This window comes from Leptodactylus fuscus, chromosome 1, assembly GCF_031893055.1.
Source record: "Leptodactylus fuscus isolate aLepFus1 chromosome 1, aLepFus1.hap2, whole genome shotgun sequence".
In the NCBI taxonomy this organism is placed as follows: domain Eukaryota; kingdom Metazoa; phylum Chordata; class Amphibia; order Anura; family Leptodactylidae; genus Leptodactylus; species Leptodactylus fuscus.
In genome coordinates, this window is record NC_134265.1 from 51698872 (window position 1) to 51711742 (window position 12871).

Consider the following 12871-nt stretch of genomic DNA (forward strand, 5'->3'; position numbering starts at 1 on the left):
GGGTCTTGGTGTTCAAATCCCACCAAGGGGGAAAAAAACATCTGCAAGGAGTTTGTATGTTCTCCCCGTGTTTGCATGGATTTCCATCCCATATTCCAAAGACATACTGATAGGGAAAAATGTACATTGTGAGCCCTATGTGGGCTCACAATCTACATTAAAAAAAACAAACAAATGAATCTGCCCAGTAAAGCTTGTATTTGCTTTAAGCAATACATTATCTAACCACGGACTGCAGTTATTAGTTATTAATACCTGGCTGTAGATTGGTGATACATTGGGTCAGAAAAAGTTCACACAATCCACATTTTCGTAAGTGTAGTCTAAATAACCAAATCCTCTAAGATACCACCGAGCTATTAGTCTATGTACATAGCAAGAAATGAATCCATATACCCACCTTAGCTTGAACTGAGATTGCACCTCTCCGTGCTCTATCTGGATGAGTTCATTGTAACAAGCAATCATACTGAAATTCTCCATGAATCTCTGAAAAATACATAATATATCTATAAATCCACTGGTGAAAGATGGGTTTCATCTATAGTTTTTATGGGAGATAAGAATAGATGGAAGTGGATAGCAGTGTATGGCTATCTTCACATGACTGAGCTGACTTTTGGACATGCTTTTTTATGGTGTGAAGGTTCTAATCATGAAATGTATGAAAAACATTGTTATCCTTAAAAGCTGAATGCTAGATATAGTTGCTTATGCTTGAAACTGGTATAATGTTATATGATAAGATGGCGCCTGCATCTAGGATGGGGGCAAGAAAAACAAATGCTTGGCTTGCTGCCAGAAGACAGCTCCCCAAGGTTACCACGCAGGGCCGGGAGTAGCTGGCTATATATGGAACTGCTTAAACTTATTCTGTTTGATTTAAATGTACTATACCAATCAGGAATGAATATGGAAACTTGTGTTGTTTTTATCTCTCTTACTTTCTCTGCTACTATTTAACCGCATGTTGTTTTAATAAAAGCGCGTCAGCACACATTCCTTGGCTGAGAGAGGAACTAATACCAACATTGCACGTGGTGTGACTTCTTTACTGCTGGCACTCAGCCTAATTAATTAGGACGACAACAGTTACCCAGGATTATTGGTCAACTAGTCATAAACACGGCTTTGACCTTATCAATGGTTCCATGTGGGATCCATTTTATTTATGAATCCATGCAACTCAATGGAGATATCAGGTCCATAAAAACAGACACAAGATTCTGATCTGGAGAGCATATTGCAGAGAAACTCATGGGAGTCATATAACTGTAGCCTTAAACATACAGAGCAGAACATTTACTACTTAGTAGTTATATTGTTCTGATACATGTCCACAAGGTGAATCAATAATTGTCAAGAAAGAAGATGTTCCATAAGGCCATCCTATGTCCATATACGCTATTAAGTGCTCTGTTCAAGAACTTCTTGATGACCCAGAGCAGAGCTGCCATAAATAGGGACTCTTCCACGCTATGCAACCATATATTATGATTATCCATTCCTTTGTATGGGCATACTGTAACACCACAATATTCCTGTAGTGGCCGCCTGCTACCACTGCGGTACACAGCTGCCATATGTCTCACTGCCAAGTCATAAAAGTGTCAGCTATTGCCACATATATTGATACATATGTATGTTTTGTTGCTTACCCTATTGAATCCAGCATGAAGAAGAGGGAGGACTGATGTTTCCTCCTGATCAGGTCCCCTGAGCCAAAAAAGAGATGATAATAATTTCCATATGCTTCTATATATATTGTCAGATAAAGAGGAATATGTCTACATGTGTGTAACCTTTTACCACTGAACTTATATTATATCTCCAATTGTGCGCTATTTAACTTAGAATTTTTAATCCTGGACCAATATTAATCCTCATACAATCTATATTTTTTGGAATGTCAATAGAGTACAGTATATTGTATATCTGGACCATCTTGAAGCTTATATCTATTACCAGGCCCATTCAATGTATGTTCTCCAGACAGGGGTCACTGTCATGTCTGGTACATTGGTAGTGGGAATAGCAAGTTGGCCACTTCTTTGACTGTTTCTGGAGCTCCTATAGGAGTGAACTGTGTATGTGCGGCCACCTCTCCACAGTGGTCAAGGCGACAGGCAGTAGAAATGGTTGGGGGACCCCCATTATGGAGATAGGAGCAGGTCCCGAAGTTGTATACCACATTTATTGTTTGTGCTTTGTCCAATAAGAGTGTGAGACTAAACAGAAACATGGTGTGGCTTGTCAGGAATGGGGAATGGCTTGAGATGCACATTGTTTGTCATAAGCCCTACCAAAAAATTCCCTGCATGTACATTCATTTTGTTGATGCAAACTGTGCCAGAATTCTGGTGCACTTCATAAGTAAATCTGCCCTAAAGAGTAATCACAAAACTACCCTATAACCTGTCATAGAAGGTCATATGGGCAGATGTAAACAGAGACAACAGCAACTGTAAGATGGGAGAGGAATCCAAGGCACTGTAGTCCTTTACTTTCAATTGCAACCACTGCAAGCTCTAGTAGCATCAAAACAAATGTGCAGCACAAAGACTGGCAAGCTAGTGAAAAAGAAAAATAACTGTCTAAGCTACAGTAGAATGACCTGGTGAGAATTCAGCACACAAGTTTTTAATATGTTTCATTAGTTCAGAAACCCCCCATCTAAACCATGTTTGAGTAACTTACAAGCGCGGAACCACACCCAGGATCGTAGTGTGCTCTGATGGCTTTGTTGCTCGTATTGACCTGTCAAAGAAGAACAATAAAAAGCTTGAAAATGTTAAATGGTCGGCAATAAAAGGACTGAAACTGGTAAGACGGGCAGAAAAGACAGATATAATAAGATCACACAGATTTAGATCAATAGCCATATAACTAATTGGAAATTGAGTGTGTAAACCCAACCTAAGGCAATCTGGACATTGCACAAGAATGTATCATTGTACTAGTTGTAGCTATGGCTCTGTGATGAAAGACGGTAGGCTCTCTATATGTGTCTCCATATGGGGCCTCCTTGAGCCAATTCTAACCTAGGAACAATGCGTCTATGGAAGAATACCTCTGCAATACAGCATCTGGAGGATGGAGCAAACCATTATTTCAATCCAATCATAAATTTAATTTGTTTCATGTGATTTCTATGTGTGTCTCCTTACGATTTATAAGGCACAAAGAGGTACATTATGGCAATATGACCTGTAACACGGCCAAGTCGGCCAAGTGTAAAACAAAATCGTATACATACAAACCAATAAGATAATAATATGAGATATGACATACCTGCATACAGCCTCAGCATCAAGATATCTGGGGTATCTATGGTCTATGACAATGATCTCATGGTGTTTATCGAGGAAGCATTCAAGTGCTGATTCCGGTGTACATGCAATATTACATCTGTACCCAGCTCGATCACAGGCCCACCAGAACCCATCACTCTGACTGTCCTCTTTAGCAAACACAAGCAGCACCTAGATATGAAACAACACGAGAATAACTGATATAGACTCTCTAGTATTGCAGTCCATAGAGTTGAGTAAGTACCAGACACAGCACATGGCATTTTTCAATTTTTGTTTTTTTTCTCCTTGCTTTTCAAACTTTTTTACTTTTACATTCACAGAGCAATAAGAGGGCTTAGATTTGCAGGGCAAATTGTACTTCGTAATGTCACCATTTAATATTCTTCTCCGTGTACTGGAAAAAAATTCAGAATGGGGTGCTTTCTGCAACTTTCTTACAGGCTTTGTTTTGACAGAGTTCAATATGCAGCCAAAATAACATGTCACTGGTATTCTATGTATTGGAACGACTCCAGGGATACCAAATTCATATAGTTTTATTTCTGTTTAAAAAAATCCTATAATATTTCTTGTAGTCGCCATATCCTGGCACCCCTAACTTTATAATATTTCTGCGTACAGGGTTCACAAGGTGTCTTTTTTTTGCAGGGCCAGATGTACTTTTTAGTTATACTATTTTAGGGAGGGATTTAAATTTTTATTTTTCTATTTTTACATATATGACAGGCTGCATAGAGCAGCAAGTAATAGAAGTAAATGTCAGACAAGCCTGGGAGCCATCAATAGGTTCCCGGCTATCATGGCAATGGATCACCAGCCCCGCATTTCATTTTGGGGGGCCAGAGATCCTCCCCAAAATTGAATTTTGGATAGGTTTAACCAAGGCTATCGTGGTCACTCACCTCCTGAGTGGCTGCCATATTTAAATACCCTATATCTGCCATACTATGACGATAGATGTTGGGAAACGGTTAAAGGGAGTCTGTCACCAGAGTAAAGCATATAAAATCAGCAATACAATTTAATAAGTTTTACGCTCAGGTGAGCCTGACCTTTCTTCCCCATGAAAATCTGTGCATCTGTTGGATAGATATTCATTGATTTCACAATATGCAAATGAGCAGCCTGGACCAGTAAGGGCAGTTCCAGGAGTGGACTGAGCAGAAGATAGAAGTATAAGAACTTTCTCTCTATTCCCCATACCGTTTGCAGCCATTTTTGGCTTTAACTCAAAAAACCACAGCAAAATCTGCAGCAAAAAAAAAAAAATCAGCATTTCTGCAATGTGGGGCCATAGCCTTAACAAGTGTGGCATGTAGAAGTTTGGAGCAACAGAGCCCCCCTCAATGATCCGGACTCCTCAATTCCATATTGTACAATAAATTAATAGCTCTACAACAGAGGTCCATATTTTCATTGCGGAAAAAGAGTTACACTCAGGTGAACCTCAACTGTGTAACTGCTTTGCTGGTTTAATATGCTTCACCCTGGTGACAGACTCCCTTTAAACATGTAGACCTTTTCCATAGCCCTCATTTTTTTGATCTTCATTTCTATATCATCTTAATAGAACAACCTTTATCCAAAGTGTGTGTACAGTCTCTTATATCATCCAAGAACCTGATGGATGACATACGCCTATGCCTGTCCATTGCAGACCATGTCAGTCCTGGTATACTGTGTTACAAGCCAGCTCCAGTAGACACCCAATAAATAACAACAGCCCGTTGCTGACAAAGAATGATACTTCTTGGACACAAGGGTTATTTACTAGATTTTAGGATCCTGACATTACTTACAGAAAGTAAATGATGTAAGAGAAGTCGTTCAGGCTTGGCTCCTGTGCAGACACGTCTGATCCTGCTTTGTTTCCACAGTAACTCTGTTTTGTGACAGAATCAATAAATTCTCTAGAGTCCTATAGGACCTGCTAGACATGGTGACCTATATTCAGAGCTCTGCTGGGGCTGTTTGTGCAGTGGCCTCCTAATGCTCAACCTCAATGAGTTTTATATATTCAAATAGAGCATGTATAAAATACATTAACTCATTTTATGGTGCATAGGAGGGTGATGGGAAGGGGAAGGCTATGCAAATGATATCAATTTGGACCATTTCCAAAACATCAAAGATAACCTTTCACCACCAGATCCTGCATCCTTTAATAGGCATCGTTCCACTGACTCCGTTCCTGAGCAATCAGTACAGTTAGTTTTGATACCTGATATAATATTATGGGCTCTACATTCAACTCGGTACTCATTGGCCAGAGCAGACAGGGGTTGTGATTCCAAGCTCTCTGACACTGGCCATCTCCGATTGGACAGTATCAAAGAGGTCACAATCATACCCCTTGTCTGCTCTTACCTAAGATCACCTATTTAATAGTACTGAGTCTAATACGCATATCAGGCAACAAAACTAACTGCACTCATTTCTCAGGAACGGTGGGAAATAGAGGAAACTCCAATTTTACTGGAATCAGAAGAGTGGTGTCTATTAGAGATGAGCGAACAGTGTTCTATCGAACACATGTTCGATCGGATATCAGGGTGTTCGCCATGTTCGAATCGAATCGAACACCGCGTGGTAAAGTGCGCCAAAATTCGATTCCCCTCCCACCTTCCCTGGCGCCTTTTTTGCACCAATAACAGCGCAGGGGAGGTGGGACAGGAACTACGACACTGGGGGCATTGAAAAAAATTGGAAAAAGTCATTGGCTGCCGAAATCAGGTGACCTCCATTTTAGACGAATAGTGGATTTCAAATCCGGGTCATATGAGAATGTGAACTTTGTGACTATGAGACAGGGATAGCTGTACAGGCAGGGATAGCTAGGGATAACCTTTATTTAGGGGGGAATGTTATTAAAAATAACTTTTTGGGGCTCTATCGGGTGTGTAATTGTGATTTTTGTGAGATAAACTTTTTCCCATAGGGATGCATTGGCCAGCGCTGATTGGCCGAATTCCGTACTCTGGCCAATCAGTGCTGGCCAATGCATTCTATTAGCTTGATGAAGCAGAGTGTGCACAAGGGTTCAAGCGCACCCTCGGCTCTGATGTAGCAGAGCTGAGGCTGCACAAGGGTTCAAGCGCACCCTCGGCTCTGATGTAGGAGAGCCGAGGGTGCACTTGAACCCTTGTGCACCCTCGGCTCTGCTACATCAGAGCCGAGGGTGCGCTTGAACCCTTGTGCACACTCTGCTTCATCAAGCTAATAGAATGCATTGGCCAGCGCTGATTGGCCAATGCATTCTATTAGCCCGATGAAGTAGAGCTGAATGTGTGTGCTAAGCACACACATTCAGCTCTACTTCATCGGGCTAATAGAATGCATTGGCCAGCGCTGATTGGCCAGAGTACGGAATTCGGCCAATCAGCGCTGGCTCTGCTGGAGGAGGCGGAGTCTAAGATCGCTCCACACCAGTCTCCATTCAGGTCCGACCTTAGACTCCGCCTCCTCCAGCAGAGCCAGCGCTGATTGGCCGAATTCCGTAATCTGGCCAATCAGCACTGGCTAATGCATTGTATTGGCGTGATGAAGCAGTGCTGAATGTGTGTGCTTAGCACACACATTCAGCTCTACTTCATCGGGCTAATAGAATGCATTGGCCAGCGCTGATTGGCCAGAGTACGGAATTCGGCCAATCAGCGCTGGCTCTGCTGGAGGAGGCGGAGTCTAAGATCGCTCCACACCAGTCTCCATTCAGGTCCGACCTTAGACTCCGCCTCCTCCAGCAGAGCCAGCGCTGATTGGCCGAATTCCGTACTCTGGCCAATCAGCACTGGCTAATGCATTGTATTGGCGTGATGAAGCAGTGCTGAATGTGTGTGCTTAGCACACACATTCAGCTCTACTTCATCGGGCTAATAGAATGCATTGGCCAGCGCTGATTGGCCAGAGTACGGAATTCGGCCAATCAGCGCTGGCTCTGCTGGAGGAGGCGGAGTCTAAGATCGCTCCACACCAGTCTCCATTCAGGTCCGACCTTAGACTCCGCCTCCTCCAGCAGAGCCAGCGCTGATTGGCCGAATTCCGTACTCTGGCCAATCAGCACTGGCTAATGCATTGTATTGGCGTGATGAAGCAGTGCTGAATGTGTGTGCTTAACACACACAATTCAGCTCTACTTCATCGGGCTAATAGAATGCATTGGCCAATCAGCGCTGGCCAATGCATTCTATTAGCGTGAACTGAGTTTGCACAGGGGTTCTAGTGCACCCTCGGCTCTGCTACATCAGATTGCTACATCTGATGTAGCAGTGCCGAGTGTGCATCAGATGTGTAGTTGAGCAAAACTGACTCAGCACTGCTAAGTCTCTGCATTCGCATAGGAATGCATAGGCCAGCCTTCGGCCAATCAGCGCTGGCTCTGCCGGAGGAGGCGGAGTCTAAGGTCGGACCTGAATGGAGACTGGTGTGGAGCGATCTTAGACTCCGCCTCCTCCAGCAGAGCCAGCGCTGATTGGTCGAGTTCCGTACTCTGGCCAATCAGCACTGGCCAATGCATTTCTATGGGGAAAAGTTAGCTTGCGAAAATCGCAAACTGACAGGGATTTCCATGAAATAAAGTGACTTTTATGCCCCCAGACATGCTTCCCCTGCTGTCCCAGTGTCATTCCAGGGTGTTGGTATCATTTCCTGGGGTGTCATAGTGGACTTGGTGACCCTCCAGACACGAATTTGGGTTTCCCCCTTAACGAGTTTATGTTCCCCATAGACTATAATGGGGTTCGAAACCCATTCGAACACTCGAACAGTGAGCGGCTGTTCGAATCGAATTTCGAACCTCGAACATTTTAGTGTTCGCTCATCTCTAGTGTCTATTAAAGGATGCAAAAACCTGAAATTGGTGGAAATGGGGAATGGTCCTCTTTAACCGTTCATCTAAGAATCTTTAATTGAATGTCTAAATAAGTGCAAACATACATACTTGTATTGGATCCTGTGTTAGTCTCATAGGTCCAAGCCACAGTTCTGTTGATGTTACCTGCTGATAGAGAAGGAATGCTATTCAATCTTTTGTGCAAATGCTAAAAATAAGAAATACATGTGAAGACAAGAAACTTGGTAACATATCTTACTATGGACTAGTGGTATCTTACTTATGTCCAAGCAGCATATAGAATTCCTTTCCCTTAGGACTTCTGCACACGACGATAGTTTTGATCCACAATTATATATAAATAAATATAAAATAATACACTATGAATTTAATATATATATATATATATATATATATATATATATATATATATATTAGAATATAACCTGCTTAAAATGTAATATAAAGCTATAAACAAATTGATGGGATACAATTCCGAAAATGTATTTACTAGTCATAGACAGGTCATAGCAACCCAACAGTAGATTGGTATTCGGTCCTGGGTAGGAGGTCACCTTTCTTCTTCCCTCTGTATGGTAGAATGGAATAGACAAGTGCTTTGTACCACAAGACCGCTTTCACTAGCCCTCCCTCTTAGACCCACATTGTGGGTAAACTAACATTCACAGATTTCTTAGAATGGGAAGGACTACTGCTGTTTTCTTGAAGTGGTCCTTCATATGCAAAACAAATATGGGATGGCAAAATGAAATGACCTACATATAAACATCTTTGGTTCTTGGATAGGAGAACCTATTGAACCGGTTAGGCATCTAAGGCTTTTCAGATTATTCTGTTCAAGGATTTGGAAAACTACCACATCAGTAGAGCACCGTGGAAATGGAAAAACAATAATAAAACTGTACGTAGTCACAAAACCCTTAAGTAACAGTTCAGGAGTTCAGCTTTTTCATGTACTGTATCCAAAGACATTTGCGCTTTGTTTCGGAAACACAAAAACTGATTTAAGTGTTTGCATTAACCTATAAAAGATTCCGTATTCAGCGCGAACTCACGTACTGGTGGGAAAAGACTTCCATTCATTGGGTAGACAAAACTTTTAAAGGAGTTCTCCATGAATACACAAATATGGCTTACAGAACTGGCCAATGAAGACGCTAAATTGTGGACGTCAGAGCTTGTCCTACATGTTATACTCTGTTCGCTTCTGCGTCATGACTTACAATAGGGTTCATCGAGTTTCTGTTGTGCTAGTTGTCATTTTGACAGCAAGAATAGCGCTGAATGTTGCCATGTTGTCATCTAATCTGACAAGACGCATAGAATAGAAATGTGAGCAGAACTCTACATGGATACTAAGTCATTATGAATATAGTTCATACTCTTGGATAATTATTACAGATGAGCGAGCAGTGAAATATTCGATATTCGTTTCGAGTAGCCCCTCAATATTCGACTGAATATCGAACCCCATTATAGTCTATGGGGAAAAAATGCTCTTTTCAGGGGAAACCACTATTCGACTAAGGAGAGTCACCGAGTCCACTATGACACCTCAGCAAATGATGCCAACACCTCTGGAATGACACTGGGACAGCAGGGGAAGCATGTCTGGGGGCATCTAACACGCCCAAGTCCCAGTATTACCCCACCATCACAGCCTATCAACTAGACACTTTCCAAACTCATGACATTGGCACTGAGGATGTCCACTGTCTTGTTCTTCATACTTACTACTACTGCAGCCTTACCCAGTTCCCTCTCACCCCCACCTCCCCCCACTTCTCACCTAAACTAAGGACAAAACAAGAGAGGTTGGATAAATTGGCCACAGCAGCCGTTTTATTACACAAACAATACAAAATATCAATTTTTAAAATAATCTTTAATAAACATTCTACCTGATAACTAAGTTATACCATAACCCCCTTTTTAACTAAATAAATATATAAATAACAGTGTACTAACAATAAAATGTGTCAAAAGGGGGGAAATCCTTGCAGCTAAAAGATCTGTCTGCCAACTGTCCATCATAAACAAGCAACCACAGGCTCAAGGGCACCATAAACACTGATGGCAGTACCACACTCAAACACAAAACCACTCCACGGGACACCACCCAGCAGGAGTCCAAAAGCGGCCAGACCACCCATCCACAGTAATTAGACAATTGGGGAAAATTACACATCATGTTTTTCCCTTACTCCCAAAATTTTACCAACTCCAAGGACCTCCCACCACACCAACTGCTGTGACAACCGAGTAAAACCACCCAAAAACACCCACATAAAGGGCGGGCGGGACTACTGCTCCTCTGCTGCGTGACTGGCCCCCCGGCGCGAGGGGCAGGGGGCGTTATCCCCTCTCCATAGCAACTCCCGCCGGCGGCCAGCCGCTCCCCCTCCCATCCCTAACGACCACCTTCTGCTGACCCCTGCAGGCCCTGTCATAGCGGCCTCCCCCTATGCTGCGCCCTGGTCCGGCCTTTCTATAGAACCTCTACGAAAGTGGAAAAATACGTATGTGTGTGTGATGTGGTAAAACCGTCCAAAATTTACTTTTCTGTCCCTTAACGTGAGCTCTTCCAAATTAAGTTAGAGGCCCTTAAGCTGAGCTACCAGCAGAGATTGAGGCCCTTGAGGTGACTTGAGCCTTTTACCAGCATAGTTTTAGGCCCTTTAAGTGAGTTGAGCCTTGCACCAGCACAGTTTTTTGCCCTTTGGGTGAGTTGAGCCTTGCATTGGCAAAGCGGTAGGCCCTTTAAGTGATTTGAGCCTTGCAGCAGCAGAGTGTTAGCCCCTTTAAAATAGTTAGCCCCTAAAATGGTGGTTCCAAAACCATCACTCTCATTGTGTTGGATTGATGCAGTGGATTATGTCCTGGGGGTAACTTTGATTTAGGGGACCGCAAAGGTGGAGAATTGGCTGCAACTACTACTGCTGGTAATGGTCCTCTAATATGGGACTCTACATTACCTCTACAGGGTTCTGATCAGGTGTTAATAGTCCAAACAACATGCTCCAGTACTTTAGATGTAGATCAGAAACCACTTTCCCTTCCGACACCAGATTTAACCAAGCTTCACCATCATCATCCTGCTGAGATGGAGCCACTAAAGGAAACCTTGACTTCCAAGGCATGTCCTGGAGCTGCGACTGAGCCAAATCTAAACACAGAGTCGTTTGGAACTGAACAAAATTCAAAGTGTCAAAAGACTTTAGAGACTGTTGAAAGTAATGGGATCCAGAATGAGGAGTTCATCACAAGGCTGACAGACCCAACTCCACATGCTGCAGCACAAGCAACCAGCAATCAGACTAAGATGGTCTCTTCTTCAAGTAAGACACAAGATTAATTGGAACCAGAACAGGAAAACCCAGTGATTGCCATTGCAGCAGTGCCTAGGCCATCTTTCAGAGCAGTTCATTCAGAGATTGAATTGAAGAAAAATAAGAACATTTACTGTGATTGAGTCTTCATGCATATTAGTGGGCATGGACAACCTAACGTACAAGATCCTCATGCTGAGCTGGCCTCATTACTGAACACGATCAACGAGGATAATCAGGGCTGGAAACAGCCATCACATCTTACCGAAAGGAATCACCCTCGGTTTGGAAAGAAGCCATCTAAACGTTGCACCTTTAATTGAGTTGAGCATTGCACTAGCAGAATGTTAGACCCTTTGGGTGAGTTCAGCCTGTAACCAGCATAGTTTTTGGCTCTTTAGGTGGATTGAGCTTGTAACTAGCATAGTTTTGGGCCGTTTGGGTGAGTTGAGCCTGTAACCAGCAGAATGTTAGGCCCTTTGGGTGAGTTGAACTTGTAACCAGCTTAGTTTTGGCCCTTCGAGTGGATTGAGCCTGTAACCAGCATAGTTTTTGGCCCTTTGGGTGAGTGGAGCCTCTAACCAGCTTAGTTTTGGGCCCTTTGCATGGATTGAGCCTCTAACCAGCAGCGTTTGGGGGACTTTGGGTGGATTGAGCCTAGTAGGAGCAGAATTGTGCAACACTGATGGTGAAGGAGTATGAGGAGGAAGAGGAACTGGAGAGGTTGAGCACATACATTTAACTTCATGTTGGGGCGCTTCACACTGGTGGACATGTACAGTAAATGATGGTTCAAACCACTGGCTGTTCATTTTGATGAGTCATTTGACAGCCAGCTGCGCTTTTCGGTGATGATGCCACTGGCTGCACTGAAGACCCTTTCTGATAGCATGCTGGCGGCAGGGCAGGAAAGGACCTCCAAGGCGTAAAGAACAAGTTCCAGCCACAAATACAACTTGGAGACCCAATAAGTGTAGGGCGCAGATGGATCGGAGAGGACAGGGCTTTAGTCGGCCAGGTACTCCTGCAACATGCACTTATACTTTTCCCTCCTGGTGACACTAGGCCCCTCAGTGGCGCTAGTTTGGTGAGGGGGTGCCATTAACGTGTCCCAGACCTTAGAGAGTGTGCCCCTGGTGGGTGTGGACCGGGTGGCAGTTGTTAGCCTCTTAGAGGAACTCTCCTCTCTGCCACCAGTGAGACTTGCTGGAAACATTTCCATCATATTCCGCACCAGTTGCTTGTGGCAATCATTAATTCGATTGGAAGGGCACTCACCAATTGATGTATCTTCTTAAAATCAAATCATTTTTATTAGGTACATTTTAAAAACAGCCTTTCGGAAGGGAGGAATAACATTTTCGCCTATAATGTTATTC

General features: G+C 43.2%; 1 protein-coding gene across 2 annotated transcripts in view; it reads right to left on the bottom strand.

Annotated features, from left to right (window-relative positions):
• The window catches only part of PDE8B (phosphodiesterase 8B), a 121045-nt gene that overhangs the window by 50328 nt on the left and 57846 nt on the right, over positions 1-12871 (bottom strand). The window contains exons 2-6 of one of the 2 annotated variants that reach the window (XM_075270096.1): positions 8251-8307; positions 3292-3482; positions 2698-2757; positions 1659-1716; positions 401-489 (exon numbers count right to left, since the gene is read on the bottom strand). In XM_075270096.1, the coding sequence (XP_075126197.1) occupies positions 401-489; positions 1659-1716; positions 2698-2757; positions 3292-3482; positions 8251-8307 (455 nt within the window). Of the gene's footprint in view, positions 1-400; positions 490-1658; positions 1717-2697; positions 2758-3291; positions 3483-8250; positions 8311-12871 lie in introns of both variants that reach the window. The other variant, XM_075270086.1, reaches the window with a different exon arrangement.